Consider the following 23,495-nt stretch of genomic DNA (forward strand, 5'->3'; position numbering starts at 1 on the left):
CAGCGCTAGGGTCCCCCACGGTCTCCACCAGTAACTAACCGGTGCGGCCAGACTCTACACAGACGCCAGGGCGAGGCTGCAGAGTGGGGGCTACCCCTCCCCACGTGGACAAGCTCCCCTCTGGGGGCGTGGCCGCCGGCGTGAGTCCGGCCAATGAGCGCCGCCGTCGGGCTCACCCGGTTGGGCACGCCGGCCGGTGGGGGCTGCGCCATCCCGGGGGCGGGGCTCTGGGGCCGGGGCGAGGCGCGGCGGGTCACGCGGGTCGCGGCGCCGGGCTATAAGTAGCGGCCGGCGGCGTGTACCGCCAGAGTGATGGCTGCCGGCGCGGGCTGCGTGCTTGCTCTTCTCGGCCGCTGAGGGGCCCGCGGGTGCTTCCAGGGTGGGTCGCTAAGCCCCGCCGAGCCGTCCCCGGAGCCTCCGCCCCGGGCCGTCTCCTCGTCGACCACAGGTGCGTGCGTCCGTGGCTCCAACCCACCGCCGCAGCCTGCACCTCTCGTCTCCCGCTCGGCCCTTCGTTTCCTCTGGTGAGTGGTGGCGCCACCTTGGATAAGGCTTTCTTCTCCCCGGGGCCAGGCGCCGACGTCGTGGCGCCGGAGGCGGTCGGTTGGGCCGGTGCGGGCGGTGCGGCGAGATTCTGGCTTCGTTTCTGTTCGCCTCCCTCCCCCACCCCGCCCGCCCGCGGGCCTTTTTGGCGGTCCCCGGGCGGCGCGCGCGCGCGGGAACGGCCCTTTTCCGGTTTTCGTGGGGAGGGCGCGCGCGGGCGGGCGGCGGCGGCGGCGGCGGGCGGGGGGGCGCAGGCTGGGCGCGCGCCGGCCGAGGAGGTTCCCGGCGCCACGTGCCCACCGCCTCGCGAGCCCTGCTCGGGGCGGGGGACGGTGGGCTGCGGGCGGAGGACAAGGCCGGGTTCCCCAGCCGCGTGGGCCAGCGCGGGGTGCCGCACGCGCCCCCCCAAGGGCGCGCTGTTATTGTTATTTTCTTCCCCCTCCCCCCAGGATGAACTTGCGTCCTTTCTCTTCTCCGCCATGGAATTCTCCTTGCTTTTAGCCCTCCAGAGCCAAAGAAACCCCAGACAACAGATGCCCATACGCAGCGTATAGCAGTAACTCCCCAGCTCGGTTTCTGTGCCGTAGTTTACAGTATTTAATTTTATATAATATATATTATTTATTATAGCATTTTTGATACCTCATATTCTGTTTACACATCTTGAAAGCCGCTCAGTAATTCTCTTATAATTAAAAAAAAAAACAAACAAACCACTAGTCTAGAGAATGGAATCTACCGTGACAACGCTGCCTACCAGTACTTTTGCTGCTACTGCTGCTTCTGGTCCATTGGTGGACTACCTATGGATGCTGATCCTGGGCTTCATTATTGCATTTGTCTTGGCATTCTCCGTGGGAGCCAATGATGTAGCAAATTCGTTTGGTACAGCGGTGGGCTCAGGTGTAGTGACCCTCAAGCAAGCCTGCATCCTAGCGAGTATCTTTGAAACCGTGGGCTCTGTCCTACTGGGGGCCAAAGTGAGCGAAACAATCAGGAAGGGCTTAATCGACGTGGAGATGTACAATTCGACCCAACAGCTGTTGATGGCCGGCTCCGTCAGTGCGATGTTTGGTAAGTTCTTTCTATGTATGCTCCTTAGTGGCGGGTGAGCAAATGGGTAGTTCCGTTCCTGTGCCCTCCCTTTCAGATTTTCTTCTTCAGAATGCAGTGCATTCCTAAGAATTTTGCCATTTAATAAAACTTGCCTGTGTTTCAGGTTCTGCTGTGTGGCAACTAGTGGCTTCGTTTTTGAAGCTTCCCATTTCTGGAACCCATTGTATTGTTGGTGCAACCATTGGTTTCTCCCTTGTGGCAAAGGGGCAGGAGGGTGTCAAGTGGTCTGAACTGATAAAAATTGGTATGTTTAATTCTAAATAGTTTTTAAATTTTTATTCTTGTCATGTGCTACCATGGCATTATATGAAATATATGGTGTAAAATAGAAAATTTTGAAGATAGAATATTAAAATTTAAGGTTTTTTTTTTTGGGTTTCTGATTTTCATTAATAGACATTTTTTTTTTATTGTGTTCTGTTCCAGTGATGTCTTGGTTCATCTCTCCACTGCTTTCTGGTATTATGTCTGGAATTTTATTCTTCCTTGTTCGTGCATTCATCCTGCGTAAGGTAATCTTTCTCTCCCCTCTTTTATGACCTTTGATGGGTCATACTCACGTGGTATTCAGACTGTTAGCATTCTTCCAGATGTGATTGGTGTGGCCTTAGAAAGTTAAAAAATTTATGTTCTGTATATCTCTTGTATGTTGCTGAGTTCTCTGAAAGAAACAAATTTTCAATAACCAAGAACGAATGCATTCAGGAAGGAAAAATTGAATGAGTACTACGGTGTGCCAAGAAATAGGAGAGGCTGGGAATGAGAAAATAAGGAAATTTATTCAGGGTGGCTTTGTACAGGTGTTTGCTGATTACTGCTTTACCTAAACCATCATATGCAGACCAGTTTGACTTATAAGCCTGGGGTTCAATAAGTCACAATGTCTCTTGCGGCTTTTTTTTTAGCTGATAGTTAAATTGAGTAGTTTGGGTCTCCACGTAGTTACTTCTGTAGTGCTGATTATCATAACCAGTTTATAAGCTTCTAGGTGGGGACTCTACCTCTCACAGTGACTTGACTCTAATTTCTTAGGTAAAAAGAGCCAGTAAAGGTAGTTTTTGTTTTGTTTTGTTTTTCTTGGCAAAAAAAAGGTTTCCAGACAGTCATTTAATTTCCTGTCCCATTTGAAAATCCCTTTTGAGTGACCCAATAGCATTTCTTTTATCAAGAAGTCTGATGCTGGCTCCAAAATAAATGTAGACAACAAGGGATGTTGTCATTGGACTGAGTTACTTACTGAGTAAGAATAAATGCATTTTTCTCAGGAAACAAAGTTGTCCTTTTTCTGAGGGGACTGGCTCTTAACGGTCCATTGTAAGTTCTTAAAAATGCTCCTAAATGGTAGAAATCAGAGTGAACGGAGATAGGTAGCTTAATCGCAAGGGGTAAGAATATATTCAGACCCACTTGTTTGGTCTAGTTGTAAGCTTCTGTAGGGAAGGATTTGTACCTCTGTAGAAATACCGTTGATTCATTAATCACTTTTCCTCTGACCTGAGTCTGGCAGAATATAGCAGTTGAAAATTTGAAACATCTATAGGTTGATTATAATTTGAGAGTAAATAGTTCATTGTTACTACTAATGGCCTTGAAGTTTGGTATGGTTGTACTTAGCATACAGGTATGATGAGCACCTACCTCCCAATCCCCAGAACTGTTGTAGCATATGATAACATGATGCTTAGATTTGAGGTGTACCGGTAGTCACTGATCAGATTTTTCAGTCTTCTTATTAGAGCCATATAGCTTGCTCCATACCAGAGAACCAGAAGAATTAACAGGATCCCCTGTTAGGGATTCCTGCTTTATAAAAGTTTACATTGGGTCTTTGTTGATTACTGGGAAGCAGATTGTTCTGATTCTGGAGAGGCTTTGTGTGTCTCAAGACAAAACAAACTTGTCTTCTTTCTTGGAGGGGGAATGGTGGTGCTCTGAAGTGTGAGGAGGGATTTTTAGTGCCCAGAATCTCTGATTTGAGAAATGCATGGGCAGGTATTTTTTACCCACAGTTGAGAACTTGAGTTAAATATATTAACTTCTTAACTATATATTCTTTATGTGGGAATGAGGATGGACATGATTAAGAATGATTGGAATTGTGTTTATTTTTTTTTAAGATTTTATTTACTTATTTGACAGAGAGATAGCGAGAGCAGGAACACAAGCAGGGGGAGTGGGAGAGGGAGAAGCAGGCTTCCTGCCGAGCAGGGAGCCCGATGCGGGACTCGATCCCAGGACCCTGAGATCATGACCGGAGCCGAAGGCAGACACTTAACGACTGAGCCACCCAGGCGCCCTGGAATTGTGTTTAAAACAATACTGACTTTGAGAACCTTCTTGACCTCCAAACCCCCCTTTCCTCCCTATGACCCATATATATCCTTGTGCCCAATCTATCAGTGAGTCTTTAGGTGATGAATGTGAATAGTTCTGGTTACCTTAGGTTTTAAATCTCAAGAAGACATCCTTATGCTGGTAATCTTTGGGGGTCCTGGCTGTTAAAGTCTGAATATTAGATCATTAAGATGCTTTCCAACGTAAGATTCTGTTTTGGAAATTAACATTAAAATTTCTTTTTAAAAATTTTCTGTTTTCTCAATGTCTGTTTCAAGGGTATTGGGTGGTCTAGTAGGAAAAACCAGAGTGGAGGTGAGGTACTTCCCTTTTAAGGACTGGGGACAATAAACAAGGAATAGGGGATAAGGGAAAGTTTTCCTGTTGGGTATTTAAATGCTAGTTAGAGAAAACAGGTCCCTCTGCTTTCTCCCTTTTGTTAGGAATCACATTAAATCTAGGACATCTTTTCAAACTCAAGAGGAGCCTTTTTCTTTAGACAAAGGTTTATGGGAACATCCAGTATGTAAACAATGGACTATTGTGGTTAAAGATGGGGAGTTATGAAGACCCCCCTTTCACATCTCACATAACTGGATGGTGAGATATTACATTATTTCCAGGTAAAGATTCAAGTGTGTGTTACATGGGTCATACAGTAATAAAAATTTTATGAAGTTAGCCTTGGTTACCTCTTGCGAGTGACTGAGAGGAGTCTGGAGGGAGTTAAAGGGAGAACACAGTTTGTTTTATTCCCCCTGGCTGATTTATGAACCTAGCCTTTTTTTAGCCTATGAGCCTGTATTTCTTTCTTTCTTTCTTTTTTTAAAGATTTTATTTATTTATTTGATAGAACGCGAGCTGGGGGAAAGGGAGAGGCAGACTCCCCGCTGAGCAGGGAGCCCCACTAAATCCCAGGACCCTGGGGCCCCTGAGCCTGTATTTCATAATAAACCATTAGTAGCATCATTCATTCCCTACCTTCCCCCCAACTAATTAATTATTGGTTACCTTCAGGGAATACATAATTGGGCTATACAGAAAAATAAAAACATAAGCTACTTCCTCCCAACTCTAATTAGCTTGATTTGATACCATATTACCAAATAGTATTTGAAAATCTGTTAAGAGAAGTCCCTATATAATGTTTATAGAACCCTAATGGGTTTTGATTTTGGGGAGGATCTTAAAACCATGGATAGTTCTTAGAAGAAAAATACATATATGCATCAGGTTTATAACTTTATTGACTGCCCTTGGAGTGTGACACACGCTGTAGTTATTCCGGGATGCTTAACAGTTTCTGGGTGTAGAATATAGTTCGTAGGCATAAGCTATTGTTTTTATTTTGGCTATTTCTCTTTGTGTAGTGTTTGTTTGTTTGTTTGTTTATTTATTTATTTTAAAGATTTTATTTATTTATTTGACAGATAGAGACATAGCGAGAGAGGGAACACAAGCAGGGGCAATGGGAGAAGGAGAAGCAGGCTTCCCGCCGAGCAGGGAGCGTGATGCGGGGCTCGATCCCAGGACCCTGGGATCATGAGCTGAGCTGAAGGCAGACGCTTAACGACTGAGCCACCCAGGCGCCCCTGTGTAGTGTTTATTTATTTGTATATTTATATATTATATATTTAAAGTATAGCTAAAATTCAAAGTGGTTTTCAGTGAGGGCTCATCTCTACTGATTTGGAATGGCATCTTCTGTTGTGTTCATCTTCAGCCACTGCCTCCTTCTTCCCAATGAATTGATTGTCTGTGAAGCTGTATTTATTTATTTATATTTTAAAGATTTTATTTTTAAGTAATCTCTGTGCCCAGTGTAGGGCTCAGATTCACAACCAAGGTCAAGAGTCACGTGCTCCACCGACTGAGCCAGCCATGTACCCCTAGTCAGAAACTCCAGAATCACTTTGGGTCTTTCTCTTCTTTCTCAAGATTTTCTTTTGGATTGTGATCAAGACAGCATTAAACCTTTAGGGTAATAGCTTCATAGTTTAGTCTTCCCTGTATACTCAAATCTGTGTTCTCTTTAAGTGTTTGACTTCGATGTTTTCCTGTAGAATTAATACATATTTGTTGTAAGTGCAACTCTTCTTATTTCCAGTTACACTGGCCTTTGCAGTTCCTTAACCATCTGGAGTTTTTGCACTTGCTGGTATCTCTGTCTGGAATACAACACCCCCCCCCCCCCCCCCGCCCCCCCCCCCCCCCCACAGGTGGCTTGCTTTTTTTTCCACCCTTAGGAATGCACGTGGCTTGTTGGCTTACCACATTTGTGTCTGTGTTCCACTGATACTCCGCAGTGTACCCCTCCTTCCGTCACTGCCCCTTACCCTCCTTTATTTTCTTCATAGTATTTATTGCTACTTTTTTCTGTACTAGAATGTAAATGTCAGTTCTCTGAGGCCAGGAACTTTGTCTCATTCATTCCCACATTTTAGGGCCCACAGTAGTGTTTGGCACAGTCGTTGAATGAGGAGGTGACTTAGTGTACAGTTGATTTTTATCTTAGCACTTTGGTAAATTATTAATAATGACATATTTATTGATGTCTAGAAAAGATGGTTGTTGCAGGTAAATTCTGCATGTTTTGGTTTTAAGAAATCTTTCCAGGGGTGCCTGGGTGGCTCAGTGGTTAGGCGTCTGCCTTTGGCTCAGGTCATGGTCCCAGGGTCCTGGGATTGAGCCCTGCATCGGGCTCCCTGCTCAGCGGGAAGCCTGCTTCTCCCTCTCCCACTCCCCCTGCTTATGTTCCTGCTCTCGCTGTCTCTCTGTCAAATAAATAAATAAAATCTTAAAAAAAAAAAAAAATCTTTGCAGACATGGTGAGAAATGTCCTAACATCTCATAATCCATTTCTTGACATCTTTTACAAATGTACATCTCAGATGTATGCTCAGATTTACATCTGGACATCAGATACCTTAGAACACTGGGTGATAAAACTGATTAATTGGGACATTACCAGTCACTGGGATAGGTAGCCTTGTTAGAAATAGCAAACCCCTCCCCCCCACAAAATAATAATAAACCAAACACAAACTTAAATTCAGGTAGATGTAAAAGATGAGATCAGCCTTAGTAGGGAGACTTCCAGGAACAAGGCCAACTGGGCTTTTCCTACTGCTTGGAGACCATTAACTGGCACTGTAATTCCCGAACCTGCCCTTTTACAAGGTTCTATGGAAATGAATTAACTTCAACACCTTTTAAGGTATTGATCTTAATGATCTTTTACAGGCAGATCCAGTTCCTAATGGTTTGCGAGCTTTGCCAGTTTTCTATGCCTGCACAGTTGGAATAAACCTTTTTTCCATCATGTATACTGGAGCACCTTGTAAGTACATATCAAAATATTTAAATGTGAATTTAAAGTTGTTTATAAAACTTGCATTAAATGCCCAATTTACCCCTTTTTGCTTTACAGGGCTGAAATCTCCTAGAAGGTGGCTGGCCTGCGCCCATTTCAGAAGGCTGCAGGCTAGTGTATGCTGAGTTAACCTAGATAGTTTTTCAACCAAAGAGACCTGCTCAGATTCTAAATCACTACAGACCTTTACTCTTTAGTCTTCACAGGATCCACCGATAATATGACCCTTCTCCCTCCCTTTCTCCTATCTATGCTAAAAATACTGGAAGTGATATTGACCTCAACTACTGACTACTGAAGAGTCATTAGTTATATTTGGTCTTCAATAATCAGTCATTTAGGACTGGTTTGCTGGATATTCTCATTTTTCTCTCCCAAATGGAGCTACCTTTGTTTCTAAGCACTAAATTTACTTCCCTGAATCTGCTTGAATGAGAAGAGTTGGGATGTTTAACAACTGGTCTAAGTGCACTTGGAAGAAGAACTCATGCAGCTAAGAGGAAAAATAATTTGAGGATATAAAGATTGAAATGATTGCTTTTATTTTGGGACTAAGGCAAAGCATGGATTAAATTATGATACGTGTTCAATTTAACAACTGAAAAAGATCAATCACTTGTAACTTACAGGACAGTACATGCTTTGATCAGTTCAGTTTTGCTATCTAGGGTATTTGACTTGATGGTCAAGTGAGTGGCTTTTGATCTTTTGACTGTGACCTACCGGAAAAAATACATTGTACATTGCTGCCCAAGACACCCATGTAGAGAAAGAGAGAGGAAGGAAAACCAGAATAGTATGTTGAAGCTATTTACCCTTACTGTGTGCTGTGCACTCATATTTTCAGATAATTCTCTTTAGTTTTTAATGTTCATTGGGGCCCACTAAATTGATTACTTTTCTGACTAATGGATTGTAACTTGCTTCTTAAACTTCACTGAAGTAGTAAGTCACTGACCAAAAATGGAATTAGCTAAGTATTTATAACCTAGTCTTTATTCTTAGAATAATTAGGAAGGAAAATGGACACCTTTATGAGAATATTGATCTTACTTAGGGGATACCAGACTCCTTGCTAAATGGTACAGGCAAAGAAAAGCATGCATGCTACATTTTTGTTCTATTTTAAATTGAGTTGTTTCTTTGTGCTAAACCTTACAGGAGAGGCTCTAAGCACTGTTTTATCTGGTAGCAGCAAAGCTCATAGTTCAGTGAAATTAGAAACTGAAACTTTCAATCATTTTTGAAAAAGGAACTTGGGATATTTTTGTTCTGTTCTTTGTGGATCATTTACCAGAAAAATTTCCCCTTCTTGTTTCCCCTTTTTGACCTGGAACACAGGCAAATTTAAATTGTAATAGAGATTGATTAAATTTCATATATATTTTAGTTTGTGTGACTAAATACATGGCTAGAATTGATAGAAATTAAAATGGAAAGATTTGTAGTCACTATAGAACTTTAGTTTTGAAGGGACCACAATTTATATATGTTTTTTAAATATTAATCATTGGGGGGACAATAGATTTTCCATTTTATAAGTAATTTAGTTCCTAATCAGAATAAAGCAAAAGAACTGCAGGTAGCCAAGCTATTCTTGGATGAACTATAGATCATTATAACATCTTTTAGGCTCAAATAGAATTCTATAGTGCTTTGCTTCAGTCATTAGTCTAGGCTAGTGGCTTGGAGCCTGTTGGCATTTAAATGATAAGCAGATGAGGACTGATAGTAATGATCCCAGAGCCAGGTGAAAAGTAGGCAAGTCTCTAAGATACGGCTTGTTAATGAAATTACCACTAAACTATGTTCCTTTTGTGAAAGATAGCCCTTTGAACTATTCTTACTTTTTGATAATATTCTGGTTTTCTGTATCTAGTTTGATAATGTCGCTTAAGAGATAATCTTGTTAAAGGATTTTACTGGAGGGTAATACAATGGATGTGATAACTTCCACAGAGAATTCTGTCAGTATGACAAATACGACTCTTGGGGCCCCTTTCTTTTTTAACATCAAAATCTGTATGTGCAAACATAATGTGTGGCAGCTACCATCTGGAGGCTTAGGGAGTGGAAGGTTTCCATTTTTTCATAGCTAGTTGCAGATCCTCAGAGTATAGTTGATCCTTATTATCTTCTAAGTAAAGAAAGGAAAACTCGTTTTCGAAGGAGCTTGGGAGACTTTAATCTAATCTAGCAGGTGTGGACAGTGGGCCAGAGGGGTGGAGGTGTGGGTTTCAGATGACCATGGGATTTTTCTCCCCTCCTGAATTTGTGTAGTTATGAGCACAATAAAAACCCTGTGGACCTAAGGCTGGCAGCAGTTATAAAGGGTGATGGGCTGGCTTGGGGAACCCCAGAGTCCCCAGAGGAGGGTTTACACATTGTTGCAGGGGGCTGTTGCCCTGGGGTTTTCAAGATGCACCATTTTATCTCCTAGTGCTGGGCTTTGACAAACTTCCTCTGTGGGGCACCATCCTCATCTCGGTGGGATGTGCAGTTTTCTGTGCCCTTATCGTCTGGTTCTTTGTATGTCCCAGGATGAAGAGAAAAATCGAACGTAAGTAACAAATTGTAGCAGAACATTTTAACTAGCAATGTGCTTGTTTTTTCTTGTGTGATCACTAAATAAAAACCCACTATTTGGATAGATTGGCAAAGTAAAAAATTTAAATGAGATTTCAGGAGATGGGTTTATTGTCCGAACTATGTTTTTATTGACTTGACCTGGGACCTACTCCTAAGGAATAGTTGACATATGCTGGGGACAAACTGGTCATTCAATCTACTTTTTACTGTATCAGTTGCTGGTGACAGAAATACAGAGAGAAGTAGCTTAACATTAATTGGAAGTGTGAGGATATCTTAATGTGTAATAGGGGGTAGGTACAAAATATTTTCAAGGAGAAAACTTTATCCTAACTACTTCTGTGTGTGTTACTTCAGATTTAGACACGCAAAGCTAAGTCACATATTTATATCTGACTTTAGATTTAATTCTCAGAATTGTCGCACAAATTCTAGAGGTAGATATTTTCCAGTGTTAATATGAAGGAGTCATTTAGACCATTACTACACACAGCAGTAGAGTGTAATTAAATACAGGATAAATTTCGTTAGTATCAGTCTTATTTAAATCTTGTATTTGTTTCCTTACTGGCTTGAGATCTGTTCAAGTGATCTTTTTCTGCCCTTTTCATCTGCAAATGCTTGGTTAGTGATTTCAAGTTTGTCATTGGGAAGTGGAGGGATGCACATACTGCTGGGCACTAGGAAGAGTGCTGCGTCATGCAGCTGCCCTGAGCCCTCTCTGAGAGGCTCTAGTCTGTGCTAGTCTGCTTGTGCCGTGCGCACAGTGGGAATGAGGCTTGCATGACATCCTGACCTCGTTTTTCCCCCAGTCTGGAAGAAGAGGAGACAAGTCTTGCTAATGTTTTATGGTTCTACTCTATAGCATGGTTGTGCTACCTGAATGAACGTGTAAACGTACTGGGCATTGGTAGACTGGGCAGAAGATATTCCTGCCTAGGCAGGCATTTAGCACCATAAGGCAGAGCGTTAAAGTGAATCTCTGTTTTACAGAGGTGGGAATTCAAGTTGTCATCTTTAGTCTTGAACTCCTGGACTGGAATTTGGGGGCATTCCTTTTTTAAAAAGAACATGAATTATTAGATGCAGTGTAAATTTTCAGTTTGTCCACCTCATGCTTTTTGGGTACCTTTCACCTCAGAATGGGTCAGCAGGGAGCTAGGAATAGTTTTTATCCTTGTAAAATCAAAATCTTTGTTTTATAAAGGAGAAGAATATACAACAGAGCCCATAAAGCCTAAAATATTTTACTGTCTGGCCCTTTACTGAAAAAGTTTGTGACTTCTGAAGCATTGCTGATTTCTTCCCAAAGGAAGGATACGAGATACACCAAGTGAAGCAGACAGGGAAAATTATCCTGAATTTTCACCAAAATATATTACTTTGAGATGGATTTTTTTTGAGATGGGGAGACGGGAGATGTGGAATGAGTTAGTTGGGTCAAAACCAAACCAAAAAAAACCCCCCTTTTTTCTAGGAGAAATAAAGTCTAGTCCTTCTGAAAGCCCTTTAATGGAAAAAAAGAATAGCTTGAAAGAAGAGCACGAAGAAACAAAGTTGTCTCTCAGCGATATTGAAACCAGGAATCCTGTTTCTGAGGTAGGGTCTGCCACTGTACCACTCCGGGCTGTGGTGGAGGAGAGAACAGTCTCGTTCAAACTTGGAGACTTGGAGGAAGCTCCAGAGCGAGAGAGGCTTCCCAGCGTGGATCTGAAAGAGGAAACCAGCATAGATAGCACCATGAATGGTGAGTGGAGTTTCTTCAGTGGGGAAGATAAGAGTTTGACTTTGTTACCTATACTGGGGAGGAGGCTCACTGTTTGGACCTGATGCTGTTTGTTTTTAATGTTACTGTTTTGGTCTTGGCTAGGGGCAGTGCAGTTGCCTAATGGGAACCTTGTTCAGTTCAATCAAGCCGTCAGTAACCAGATAAACTCCAGTGGGCACTATCAGTATCACACCGTGCATAAAGATTCTGGCTTGTACAAAGAGCTCCTCCATAAATTACATCTTGCCAAGGTGGGGGACTGCATGGGAGACTCTGGCGACAAACCCTTGAGGCGCAATAATAGCTATACTTCCTACACCATGGCAATTTGTGGCATGCCTCTGGATTCATTCCGTGCCAAAGAAGGTGAACAGAAAGGTGAAGAAATGGAGAAGCTGACATGGCCTAATGCAGACAGCAAGAAGCGAATTCGAATGGACAGTTACACCAGTTACTGCAATGCTGTGTCTGACATTCACTCGGCATCTGAGATGGACATGAGTGTCAAGGCAGAGATGGGTCTGGGTGACAGAAAAGGAAGTAGCGGCTCTCTAGAAGAATGGTATGACCAGGATAAACCAGAGGTGTCTCTCCTCTTCCAGTTCCTGCAGATCCTTACAGCCTGCTTTGGGTCATTTGCCCATGGTGGAAATGATGTCAGGTCAGTTGACTTGGAATCACAGCATCACGCTTTCTATTTTTGTATCACCTTATCCCTTTTATAAGGCTGTGCTTGTGGCTTTGGTACCATACCGCCCCGTGGGACACGGATAAGCTAGAGAGGGTGAGGTAATAGCAGTTATGGACTTAATAAAACAGGCAGTAAAATGTGTTTTATAAGGGTGCCTGACTGGCTTAGTTGGTAGAGCACACCACTCTTGATCTCACTTGTAAGTTTGAGCCCCATGTTGGGTGTAGAGATTACTTAACATCTTTAAAAAAAAAAAGAAAGTTTTTTTTTTCCTTTAGATTACAAAGAATGTTTTTGTTTTTGTTTTTTGTTTTTTTAAAGATTTTATTTATTTATTTGACAGACAGCGAGAGAGGGAACACAAGCAGGGGGAGTGGGAGAGGGAGAAGCAGGCTTCCCGCGGAGCAGGGAGCCCGATGTGGGGCTCGATCCCAGGACCCCGGGACCATGACCCGAGCGGAAGGCAGACGCTTAACAACTAGCCACCCAGGTGCCCCAAAGAATGTTTCTGTAGATGAGAAACACAGATATTCTTCATGGAGAGGTCTTGTCAATCAAGATAGGATCCGTTTCTGTGATAGTAAATTCGGTGAATACTGAGATGAAAAGCTTAAAAATCACTGCCCTAGGGAATGAATTTGGAGGTTGTTGGCTGTAGTTCTGTCGTTTGTAAACTGGTCATTGGAACCAGAGTTGTTCTAGGCTACCTGTTGGATGATAGGCCACCAAATGCATGGGATTCTTCTCTGAGAGCAGCTTTCATTTTCTTCTGCTATGTATGTTGGGGTCCCATTTATTTCTTTTGAAAGGACTGTTTGCTAAATGAGCTTGACAGCTTTGCTTTAAATAATCTAGTAGGTCTCATGGAACACTACATCTAAAACTAAAGATGTAATGTATGGTGATTAACATAACAATAAAAAAATTGAAAAAAATAATCTAGCAGATCATTTAGCAAACTGGATCTTGCCAAGTTCTAGTTCTGCCTGAAAAATCATCTTTGTCCTCTTTTTTTCTTTCAGCAATGCCATCGGTCCTCTGGTTGCTTTGTATCTGGTTTATGACACAGGAGATGTTTCTTCAAAAGTAGCAACACCAATATGGCTTCTGCTCTATGGTGGAGTTGGTATTTGTATTGGTCTGTGGGTTTGGGGAAGGAGAGTTATCCAGACCATGGGGAAAGATCTGACACCAATCACACCTTCTAGGTAAGTTGGTAAAGCAGGTCTTAGGCTAATGCTCATTTTCTTAGGATACATAATACTGTGTAGTGTTATCACACAAAATCTTTAGCTAATGTAACCCAAGCTTGTATGAGGTCCTGATGTTACTCTCATTATTGTGAACTTTTTCGATTTTACATATTGTCTGGCCCTTAAACATAATTTTGGTCAAATATTCATCTCCAGTGGTCTCTTAATAATGTAACTTTTCTGAGAAAGGTGTGTGTGTGGAGTGAGTAGCTCTGTGTACTTGTCCTTTATTTGTCTTTACTTGAGAGCTAAGACTGATGTTTATTAAATTCTTCCAGATAGAAGTGCAAACTTTAATAATGGGCTTCTAGGAACCCTTAAAACCTCAAAAATGTTAGAGAAGAGGGAAGAGAGCCTGATTTAAATTAGATTTCAGGGGCGCCTGGGTGGCTCAGATGGTTACGCGTCTGCCTTCGGCTCATGATCTCCAGGTCCTGGGATCCAGCCCCACATTGCGTTCCCTGCTCAGTGGGGAGTCCGCTGCTCCCTCTCCCTCTGCCTCTTCCCAGCCCTCCACTTGTGCTCTCTCTCTCTCAAATGAATAATGAATAAATAAAATCTTAGAAGAATAGATTTCAGGAGCTACAGCAAATTAAAGATGTTAGGTTAGTGTCAGGTTTTGTCACCGAGTAGAGCACAGTAAGATTGTGTTAACTTTGAGGTAATGTTAGCTTATAAAACAGCTTCCATTCTTGACAAGTAATCTTTTTATGTCTACAGTGGCTTCAGTATTGAACTGGCATCTGCCCTCACGGTGGTAATTGCATCAAATATTGGTCTTCCCATCAGTACAACACATTGTAAAGTAAGTGTAATGTATATGTGCTGTGTCTATTGAATGGTTCTAGTAATATGGAGAAGTTTTTTGTTTGTTTTTTTAAGTGTGGTAACTGTAGTTTAGAAAGTTTTATGCAGTTGGAGTCCTGAAGAGTTCACAAATTTAGGACAAATGACTACAGTAATGTAAAGGCTTACAGTTTACAATTCCTTGGGTCTAGTACTCTTTTTTCAAAAAATTTTTTATTGTTATGTTAATCCCCATACATTACATCATTAGTTTTTGATGCAGTGTTCCATGATTCATTGTTTGTGTATAACACCCAGTGCTCCATGCAGAACGTGCCCTCCTCAATACCCATCACCAGGCTAACCCTTCCTCCCACCCCCCTCCCCTGTAGAACCCTCAGTTTGTTTTTCAGAGTCCATCGTCTCTCATGGTTCGTCTCCCCCTCCGATTTCCCCCCCTTCATTCTTCTCCTCCTGCTATCTTTCTAGTACTCTTATTATTTAAGCCAATACTGTATGTTCTCCCTAAATGATGGCAAAAGTCCTTTTACACATAGTTAGCCTGTCTGTGAGGCTTGTTGGGCTGTTGAAGGGCAGCGTTATTTATAGAAGGCATATATTCATAGCCTCAGAATTGAAGTACAGAGAATCTTGTTGAATTCTGAAGTTGCTTGATGGCCATGTAATAACTAGAAAAAAAAAACTGGCTTCCTTAAGGCAATTTAAGTTGGTTCATCATGGAGCCTGTGAATCATCCTTTTTCTTCTAGGGTATCTCCAGGTGATTGGCTATGAGGTTTAATAACTGTCCTCCTCTAAAATGATGTTTGGAAAACCTGAAACTTCAAGTAATTTATTAAAACAGTTCATTATTAAAGCAGTTGATTAAAATTCCAGTAGCTCAGGAGAGAGAAAGGAGATGTTGTTCTCGTATTTTACCCCAGTTACCACAGATGTAGTGATTGGATTTTTACATTGCCTTCATCTTCCCATGAGTGATCTGCTTCTTATCCTGTTACAAACCATCTTTCATGGAATCAGTCTCATCAGCTGTTGGGCTCCTTACCTACATAAGATCATGTGTCTGTTACCAAAATACCATTGGCCTTTACTAACCAGTTTCCTTGATCCCTTTCTCTGCTAGGTGGGCTCTGTTGTATCTGTTGGCTGGCTCCGATCCAAAAAGGCTGTTGACTGGCGACTCTTCCGCAACATTTTTATGGCCTGGTTTGTTACCGTCCCCATTTCTGGCGTTATCAGTGCTGCTATTATGGCAGTCTTCAAATATGTCATCCTCAGAGCGTGAAGCTGTTTGAGATTAAAATTCGTGTCGATGTTTGGGGCCACCTTACACATTCCTGCTCCTTTGAAGAAGGATCACAGTGTTACAGAAGACTGACAAGAGTCTTTTTAAAGTTTGGGAGCTGTGGGAGGGAAGTGTTACTTGTGCTATAATTGCTTTTGTGCTAAATATGACTTGTCTCAAAATTAGCTATGTAAAATAGCCAGGTTTCCACTGGTTCCTATTGAGGTCCCTTTTCCTTCTGGGCTGTGAATTCCTGTACATAATTCTCTACTTTTTGTATCAGGCTTCAATTCCATTATGTTTTAATGTTGTCTCCGAAGATAACTTGTGATTTTTTTTTTTTTTAAACAACCATTCAGAGCCATTTGACGCAGTGTGCTCTGCTTTGGTGGTTTCACCAGCTTCTGCCCTAACATGCACAGGGACTGAACAACAAACATAACCGAAGCTTCCCTTGTAGTCTCTTAGAGGAATAGAGCCATTTGTACTCTGCCCTCCCGTCGGTAGTGGCAGGTTCCATTGGCATATGTGGGAACTTCTTACGGGGACGAGGTTCTTTGGACACAGTGAAAATTTAAGTTAGTAGTAACTTCTTTGCCAGCAGTTCATTGACTATTATTGCTAAAAAGAAGTAGGAAGAAAAAGCCTTCTGGCATTCTTGGTTATTTCTTTACGATTTCTGGCAGTGTGGGATGGATGAATGGAGTGGAATATGAACTTTGGGCAAGTTAAATGGGACAGCCTTCCATGTTCATCTGTCTACCTCTTAACTGAATAAAAAAGCCTACAATTTTTAGAAAATTTCGTTTTCATGGTTTTTGTTCATATTTGAAGCATCTGGGCTCCAAATCAATTAGCCCTGTGCCATTCTTACGAGAGTATCTTAAATAACTACCGACCCACTTAAACTTCCCCACTCCTCCCTGTTAAGTTTCTTGTGATCCCAGAATATACATGACTTAACTCCATAAGTACTGTTGTAGCTGTTTGGCATTTTTCCTTGTAATAGCACAGCCTAGACACTTCCACATTAGCATGTATAAGTGTATTCATTGTTTGACAGCCACAAAGTTTTCCTGTTTGAATGGACTGTTTTACCAGATCCTTACTTAGAATGTTCCTCGCTTTGCTATTATGAAGGATGTTAAGATGGGTGGGGTGTATATGTGTGTGGCTAGCTCAACTTACTTAATTCTCAGTGTTGGGTTCTTCAGTCTTGACCCATTATCTCGTTTACCCTTGATCAGAACAGTTAATGAAAAGTGCATTGCTTTGCAAACTAGGTAGATGATTACTGTTCTGAGAGGTGTTTTAGGAAGATGCTTTTAGAAGCCACACTGTACCACATAAAGCTATGCCTGCCTGACCTATGCCTGAGAGAGATTAGATCACTGGTTGGGTACATGCCATAGACTTGCTCAGGCAGTGTTCACCATTTAAGGTCAGGTACTGTGCTAAGCTTTTTATATACATTTAATCCTCAAGACCTCTTCGAATAGGTCTTTACCCCCCTCTTACAGGTGATAGACCCAGCCTGGGGAGTTGTATCTTTCCCAGTACTACATCTTAGCAGAGAGTGGACATCACTTGTAGCCTTTGGGGCTGGCTGAAAGTAGCCTTGTGATTTTTTTTTTTTTTTTGAGGAAGGAGGGAGGGGGCTCTGTATGGTAAAGGAGAACTTAGTATTAATCCCTGGACTGAAGGTTTTGGAGGAGACGCTCTTGAGTTTCGGTATTGGTTTCCTTTCCTGATGCTATGTGTCCTCACACAAGCCTCGATCCTGTCTTCCCTGTGATTAAATGAATAGTAACCCGCCTCAACATTTCCCCCTTGGCTTGGGAGAAAACAGCTGAGAAAATACTTGAATCAAGGATGTGTTTCTCTAGGAAGAGCAGCTAGATGTGGGGAAGAGGAACCCCAAGAGCTAAGAAGAGACCAGAGGGGGTTTGTACTTCCATATATAGTAATACCTACCACAGGCTGGGGATACGTTCTCTGGAGAGCTTTGGTCTATGTTTCTTGGGCATAGAGGTTGCTTTTTTTTTTAAACAAGTTTTTGAAATCAAGGTTACATGTGTACATGTTAAGGAGTCCTGTGACTCAACAAGGCTTATAACAGAAATGGGTCTCCCACCACCATTTCTCCCTTTCCTGATGCTGTGACACAGTCCTTGTGGTATTTATCCCAGTGTTGCTGAATGCTATACATTTGTGCAACTACTTGGCCCTTCCAGCTTTTGGCTCTTGACTTCCCATAGTGGAAAATGATGTGTAGTTTTAGTCATCTTCAACTTTTACCATACACTGACCCTAACCTCCCACTTTCACTGTATAATTGGGTCTTAATTTTGCTAAGATAATATTCATAGTATTTAAAAGTTATTACTGAGTTGCTGAGTCTTAACAGTTAATACACTGTAATCACTTTTCTTGTACAACTTTTTTTTTAAAGATTTTATTTATTTGACAAGCACAGCGAGAGAGGGAACACAAGCAGGGGGAGTGGGAGAGGGAGAAGTAGGCTTCCTGCTGAGCAGAGAGCCCAATGTGGGGCTCGATCCCAGGAACCTGGGATCATGACCCGAGCCGAAGGCAGATGCTTAACTGACTGAGCCATCCAGGTGCACCCTTGTACAACTTTTGGTATTTCCCTGGAGTAGTCTTTTTTTTAGGTTCTTGTCACTAATCTATCCCGTACCAGTTCTTTTTTTTTTTTTTTTTAAAGATTTTATTTATTAGAGAGAATGAGCAGGGGAAGGGAGAGGGAGAAGCACACTCCCCACTGAGCAGGGAGCCTGACACGGGGCTCGATCCCAGGACCCCAGGATCATGATCTAAGCTGAAGGCAGATGCTTAACGGACTGAACCACCCAGGCACCCCACTGTACCAGTTGTCTTAATTTTCTCTTAGGACTGTTGAAAACATCAACAGGAGTGTTACTGATGTATTGGGGAAGCCTCCCTCACAGCTTATCTGTTCCAGTCTAGACAAGTTTCACATCTGCATCCTAAAATTTTTCCTTCTTTCCTTCCTCCCTCCCTCCTTCCCTCCCTCCCTCCCTTCCTTCCTTCATGGGAGAGGAGGGAGGGGCAGAGGGAAAGGGAGAGAGAGAATTTTTTTTTTTTTTTATGATTTTATTTATTTGAGAAAGAGACTGAGCAAGCAGGGGGAACAGCAGGCAGAGGGAGAATCAGGCTCCCCACTGAGCAGGGAGCCCGATGCAGGACTCCATCCCAGGACCCTGGGATCATGACCTGAGCTGAAGGCAGATGCTTAACTGAGCCACCCAGGCACCCCTATTCCCTTGTTTTCACGGGGAACACCTTGTAGCAGTTTCCTGGGAAGAGTGTTGCGGAGGATTTTTTTGGGGGACCTTGCACATCTGGACATGCTTTTATTCTATCTTCACATTCAGTTGAAAATTTGAGTATAGGATCTAGGTTTGAAATAATTTCCCTTGAGTATTGAAGGCACTGCTTTCAGTGCTACTGTGGAAGAAGTCGGACTTTTTTTTTTTTTTTTTAAGATTTTTATTTATTTATTAGAGAGAGAACAGAGGGAGAATAGGAGGGAGAAGCAGACTCCCGCTGAGCAGGAAGCCCGATGTGGGGCTCGATCCCAGGACCCTGTGATCATGACCCGAGCCGAAGGCAGCCTCTCAACAGACTGAGCCACCCAGGCGCCCCTGGACATCTTTTTGATGCGTACATGACCCATCTTTCTGGAAGCTTGTTTGGATTTTTAGTCTTTAAGTGTTGGAAACCTGACAGTGAAGAGTTGGTTTAATTTTCAGTTGATTGAGTACTTCACTGAGTCTAGAAAATAACGTTTTTCAATTCCAGCAGCTTCCTGAATTATTTGGATACCTTTTTTTTTTTTTTTTGAGCTTTTTAAGCTACCCAACTGGCCCTAATTTCTGAGTGTTTTACTCGGTACACTTTTCTGTTTCTCTGATTTTGTCCTTTTTATTTTTTTGAGAGATGCCCTCAACTCTGTTCTCTAATCCTAGGTGGCTCAGTCGTTAAGCGTCTGCCTTCGGCTCAGGTCATGATCCCAGGGATCAAGCCCCACATCGGGCTTCCTGCTCGGCGGGAAGCCGGCTTCTCTCCCACTCCCCCTGCTTGTGTTCCCTCTCTCGCTGTGTCTCTGTCAAATAAATAAATAAAATCTTAAAAAATTCCTGCTTTCTGATTTCCAAAACCTTAAAAAAATAGCATCCTATTAATGGATACAATCAGTATCTCTTCTTTGAAGATATTAATGGTAATTAAAATGTTTTTCTTTTTGTTTTTCACTCTAGTCTCTAATGCCAGTGACTTTCCTTAGCGGCCTGGTGATCTCTGGTCATCTCCTGTTTATAAGAGTGAAGCACTAAAATGCTGGTGGGAAGCTCTGAGTGTGTGGGTTGGACTGTGGGGCCTTTGTCTTGGGCAGTGGTTCTCCCACCCCCAGTTTATACGGCAATACTTGATTCGAGACATTCTTTGTTGTCACAGTAGGGGAGGGGGTTGCTACTGGCCAGAGATGTTGCTGTAAAAATCCTACAGTACACAGGGCAGCCCCTGACAGCACAGAATTACCTGATCTGAAATGTCAAAAGTCTGAGGCTGAGAAACCCGGGTTTAGGGTGGTCTGGTTAGACTGTTTCCTTGGGAGAATCCCAGAGAAGCATCGGAAGGGCAGAGGCCTGACTGTTCAAAGTACTGGCGCTCAGTGGGGAAAGAGGTCACTGTGTATTTTAATCTCTTTGTGTCCACTACAGGCAGTCCTTGCTTTGTGTGGCTCCGATATACACGAATCGGTTACTGCAGTGTAGGTAAATAACAGCAGTCTCCCAACAACACGGTTCAAATTTCAGTTGCTGTGGTATATTCACTGTTCGAGTAACTGCATAAAGGACAAACTCGAATGCTGGCCCTTCAGTCCACAGATTTCATTTACAAAAGCACAGACGTGCAGCACCATCAGTGGCTTATCAGATGACTTCTTTCAAAGTCTGCTGGTGGCTTGCTGCTCATCTGTTGCTCAGTTTACTCACTGAAGACAGAGCTTTTGATGGTGTCGCCTCTTTATCTCCTAGTGGTACAGAGACATTGTAAGCTTTTAGCACTCCTGTTGGGTTATGCTCCACATTCTCTTGGGCTTTTGAATGAAAATGTGAAAACTTGTGTTTTTACCATCAAACCAACTTCATTGATCAGCCAGTGGACAGGTTCATTTCAGCTTCTAATGGACTTTTGGACGGCTACTGATGCTACAACTGGAGATTTTGCAATTTCTGTAGCTGAGGTTTGGAAGAAATGGGGAGCATCATGGCAGAAAGTAACAGTAATATGCAGTGTGGTGGAAACGTACTACACTGCAAATAGCCACGGGATTCAAACTGATCATGAATTGCATTGTATTTGACTATGGGAAGGTTGCCGCTGCTGTTTGAGAGATTCTAGACCAGCAGCTAGGGGACCTTCATGAAGGGGAGCTTCTCAGCATAAATGAGCAAGTGATTGTGATGAAAAGGGTACAGATGTCCCAGAAGTGATGGTGGCCACCACTTCACAGTAAGGAAATTCTCGGAGATATTTCACAACATTCGATAAAGGCAAAATGTTGGAAGCTGATCCCAAAACGTTGAATCCCAATATTTCTTTAAATTAGTGGGCTAAATAAATAGTTTGACTATTTTTTTCATTTCTGTATACATTTATAACTTTTTTTTTTTTTAAAGATTTTATTTATTTGACAGAGAGACAGTGAGGGGGGAACACAGCAGGGGGAGTGGGAGAGGGAGAAGCAGGCTCCCCACTGAGCAGGGAGCCCGATGCGGGGCTCGATCCCAGGACCCCGGATCATGACCTGAGCCGAAGGCAGACGCTTAACGACTGAGCCACCCAGGCACCCCTATAACTCAGTTTTTAATGTTTTGACAAATTTTTAGAATTGACTGGACAACCATCATTTTTCCTGTTGATTATTAGGTTGTTTTGCATGGTTTCAGTTTGCATTGTCAGTTTTAGGGACCTACTCTCTACCCGTCATCCAGCTCCCAAGAACAGTCAGTATTCTGCTGTTGTTTCACCTCTTCTTGAAATGGCTTACTGGAGTATTTTATTTATTTATTTATTTATTTTTAAAGATTTTATTTATTTGACAGAGAGACACAGCAAGAGAGGGAACACAAGCAGGGGGAGTGGGAGAGGGAGAAGCAGGCTTCCCGCTGAGCAGGGAGCCCGATGGGGGCTTGATCCCAGGACGCTGGGATCATGACCTGAGCTGAAGGCAAACACTTAACGACTGAGCCACTCAGGCTCCCCTATTGGAGTATTTTAAAGCAAATTCCAAACATAGCTTCTTACCTGTGAAATACTTCGGTATATGTCTAAATGATAGTGGGGTTTTGTTGTTTTTAAATGTTACTGCAGTGTGCCTTAACAGCTTCTTAGGCTTAATCTGTCCGGTTTTAACCCCTTTTTCATGGTGTCTTCTGGAGGTACCATTTTCTCAGATTTCTGAGCCTTTTAGTGGCCAGCTTAGCTTCAGCCTCGTCAGGTCTGCCACGGCTGCTTACCTTGCCTAGCTCCTATAGTTTGGTGGTTTTGAATTTATTTATTTATTTTATTATTTTATTTTATTTTTTTTAAGGTTTTATTTATTTGACAGAGAGAGAGAGCGAGCGAGAGCAGGAACACAAGCAGGGGGAGTGGGAGAGGGAGAAGCAGGCTTCCTGCTGAGCAGGGGCCCCGATGCGGGGCTCGATCCCAAGACCCTGGGATCATGACCTGAGCCGAAGGCAGACACTTAACGACTGAGACACCCAGGTGCCCTGTTTATTTGTTTTTTAAAGATTTATTTATTTATTTGACAGAGAGAGAGAGCGCACAAGCAGGGGGAGTGGCAGGCAGAGGGAGAGGGAGAAGCAGGCTCCCCGCTGAGCACAGAGCCCTATGTGGGCATATGCTTAACCTTAACCAACTGAGTCACCCAGGTGCCCCAGTTTGGTGGTTTTGTATCCACGCCAGTTGTCTGTCTCTACAGTAGTCCCTTACTACTAGCATTTTGGTGATATTTCAAAGGGAGTGAAAGTTAATATTTTAATCTTTGTTTACTTAGGAATTCTTGACTAATTGATATTTTAATAATTTTTTTAAAGCGAAAAATTTATTGGAATGTTTACATTGAAAAGGTTTTTGAACAATTAAGCATAGAAGGTAGAGAATGAAAAGAACCTCAATTGCTTTCCCCTTTCCCAACCGCAATCCCCAAAGGTAGCTGTCAGTAGCTTGCCTGTCAGCAATTTGTGGTTACTGTCAAAAGTTTGCATTTCTTAGGCACTTGGCCTATGCACGTGTGCACAGGTGTGTATGCACACACACACTTGAAGAATCTTTCTTTTTGAGAGATGAAGCTGTTTACTCCTGTAAAGCCCCTTTGGTGTCTAGAAGTTAAAGAGTGTCATTCACAGAATAAACAGGACAACGTTGAGTCACCTGGTTAACCTACCGTTGTACCGTTGTACGGAGAACTAGATAAATGTTACACAATTGTACTTGTGTTTACTTGCAAGTTGCTAGGTCCTCTGCAAGCTGGGCTAAGCTTTAGGCAAAGCTAGTGCTTTCAACAGTGCATTTCCTGACTGGCAGGAAATAAAAGGATTTGTTCTCACCCTCCTTCACTCCTTCCCCTTCAGGCAATATAAAGCTGCTTGGAGACAAAAGGTGACAAAGTTAAGATTGTTGCTC

At 42.6% G+C, this 23,495-nt stretch overlaps 1 protein-coding gene across 1 annotated transcript; it reads left to right on the forward strand.

The window, feature by feature from the left end:
- The first annotated feature begins 228 nt into the window (after positions 1 to 228).
- Positions 229 to 16,559, forward strand: SLC20A1 (solute carrier family 20 member 1). The gene is made up of 11 exons (XM_032410482.1): positions 229 to 524; positions 993 to 1,617; positions 1,763 to 1,903; positions 2,086 to 2,171; positions 7,237 to 7,333; positions 9,807 to 9,926; positions 11,433 to 11,702; positions 11,826 to 12,384; positions 13,437 to 13,622; positions 14,388 to 14,472; positions 15,597 to 16,559. The coding sequence occupies exons 2-11, from the start codon at positions 1,272 to 1,274 to the stop codon at positions 15,756 to 15,758; spliced, it is 2,052 nt and encodes a 683-aa protein (XP_032266373.1). The 5' UTR covers positions 229 to 524; positions 993 to 1,271; the 3' UTR covers positions 15,759 to 16,559.
- Positions 16,560 to 23,495: the final 6,936 nt, after the last annotated feature.

Source organism: Phoca vitulina, unplaced genomic scaffold (assembly GCF_004348235.1).
Source record: "Phoca vitulina isolate PV1807 unplaced genomic scaffold, GSC_HSeal_1.0 scaffold12, whole genome shotgun sequence".
NCBI lineage: Eukaryota > Metazoa > Chordata > Mammalia > Carnivora > Phocidae > Phoca > Phoca vitulina.

What these genes read in the sequence shown, in the direction of transcription:
- SLC20A1 (XM_032410482.1), top strand. Translation starts at nt 1,272, where the DNA reads ATGGAATCTACCGTGACAACGCTGCCTACCAGTACTTTTGCTGCTACT. An exon ending in GTCTGAACTGATAAAAATTG is followed by an intron (nt 1,904 to 2,085) that starts GTATGTTTAATT and finishes GTTCTGTTCCAG; the next exon opens with TGATGTCTTGGTTCATCTCT. An exon ending in GATGAAGAGAAAAATCGAAC is followed by an intron (nt 9,927 to 11,432) that starts GTAAGTAACAAA and finishes CCTTTTTTCTAG; the next exon opens with GAGAAATAAAGTCTAGTCCT.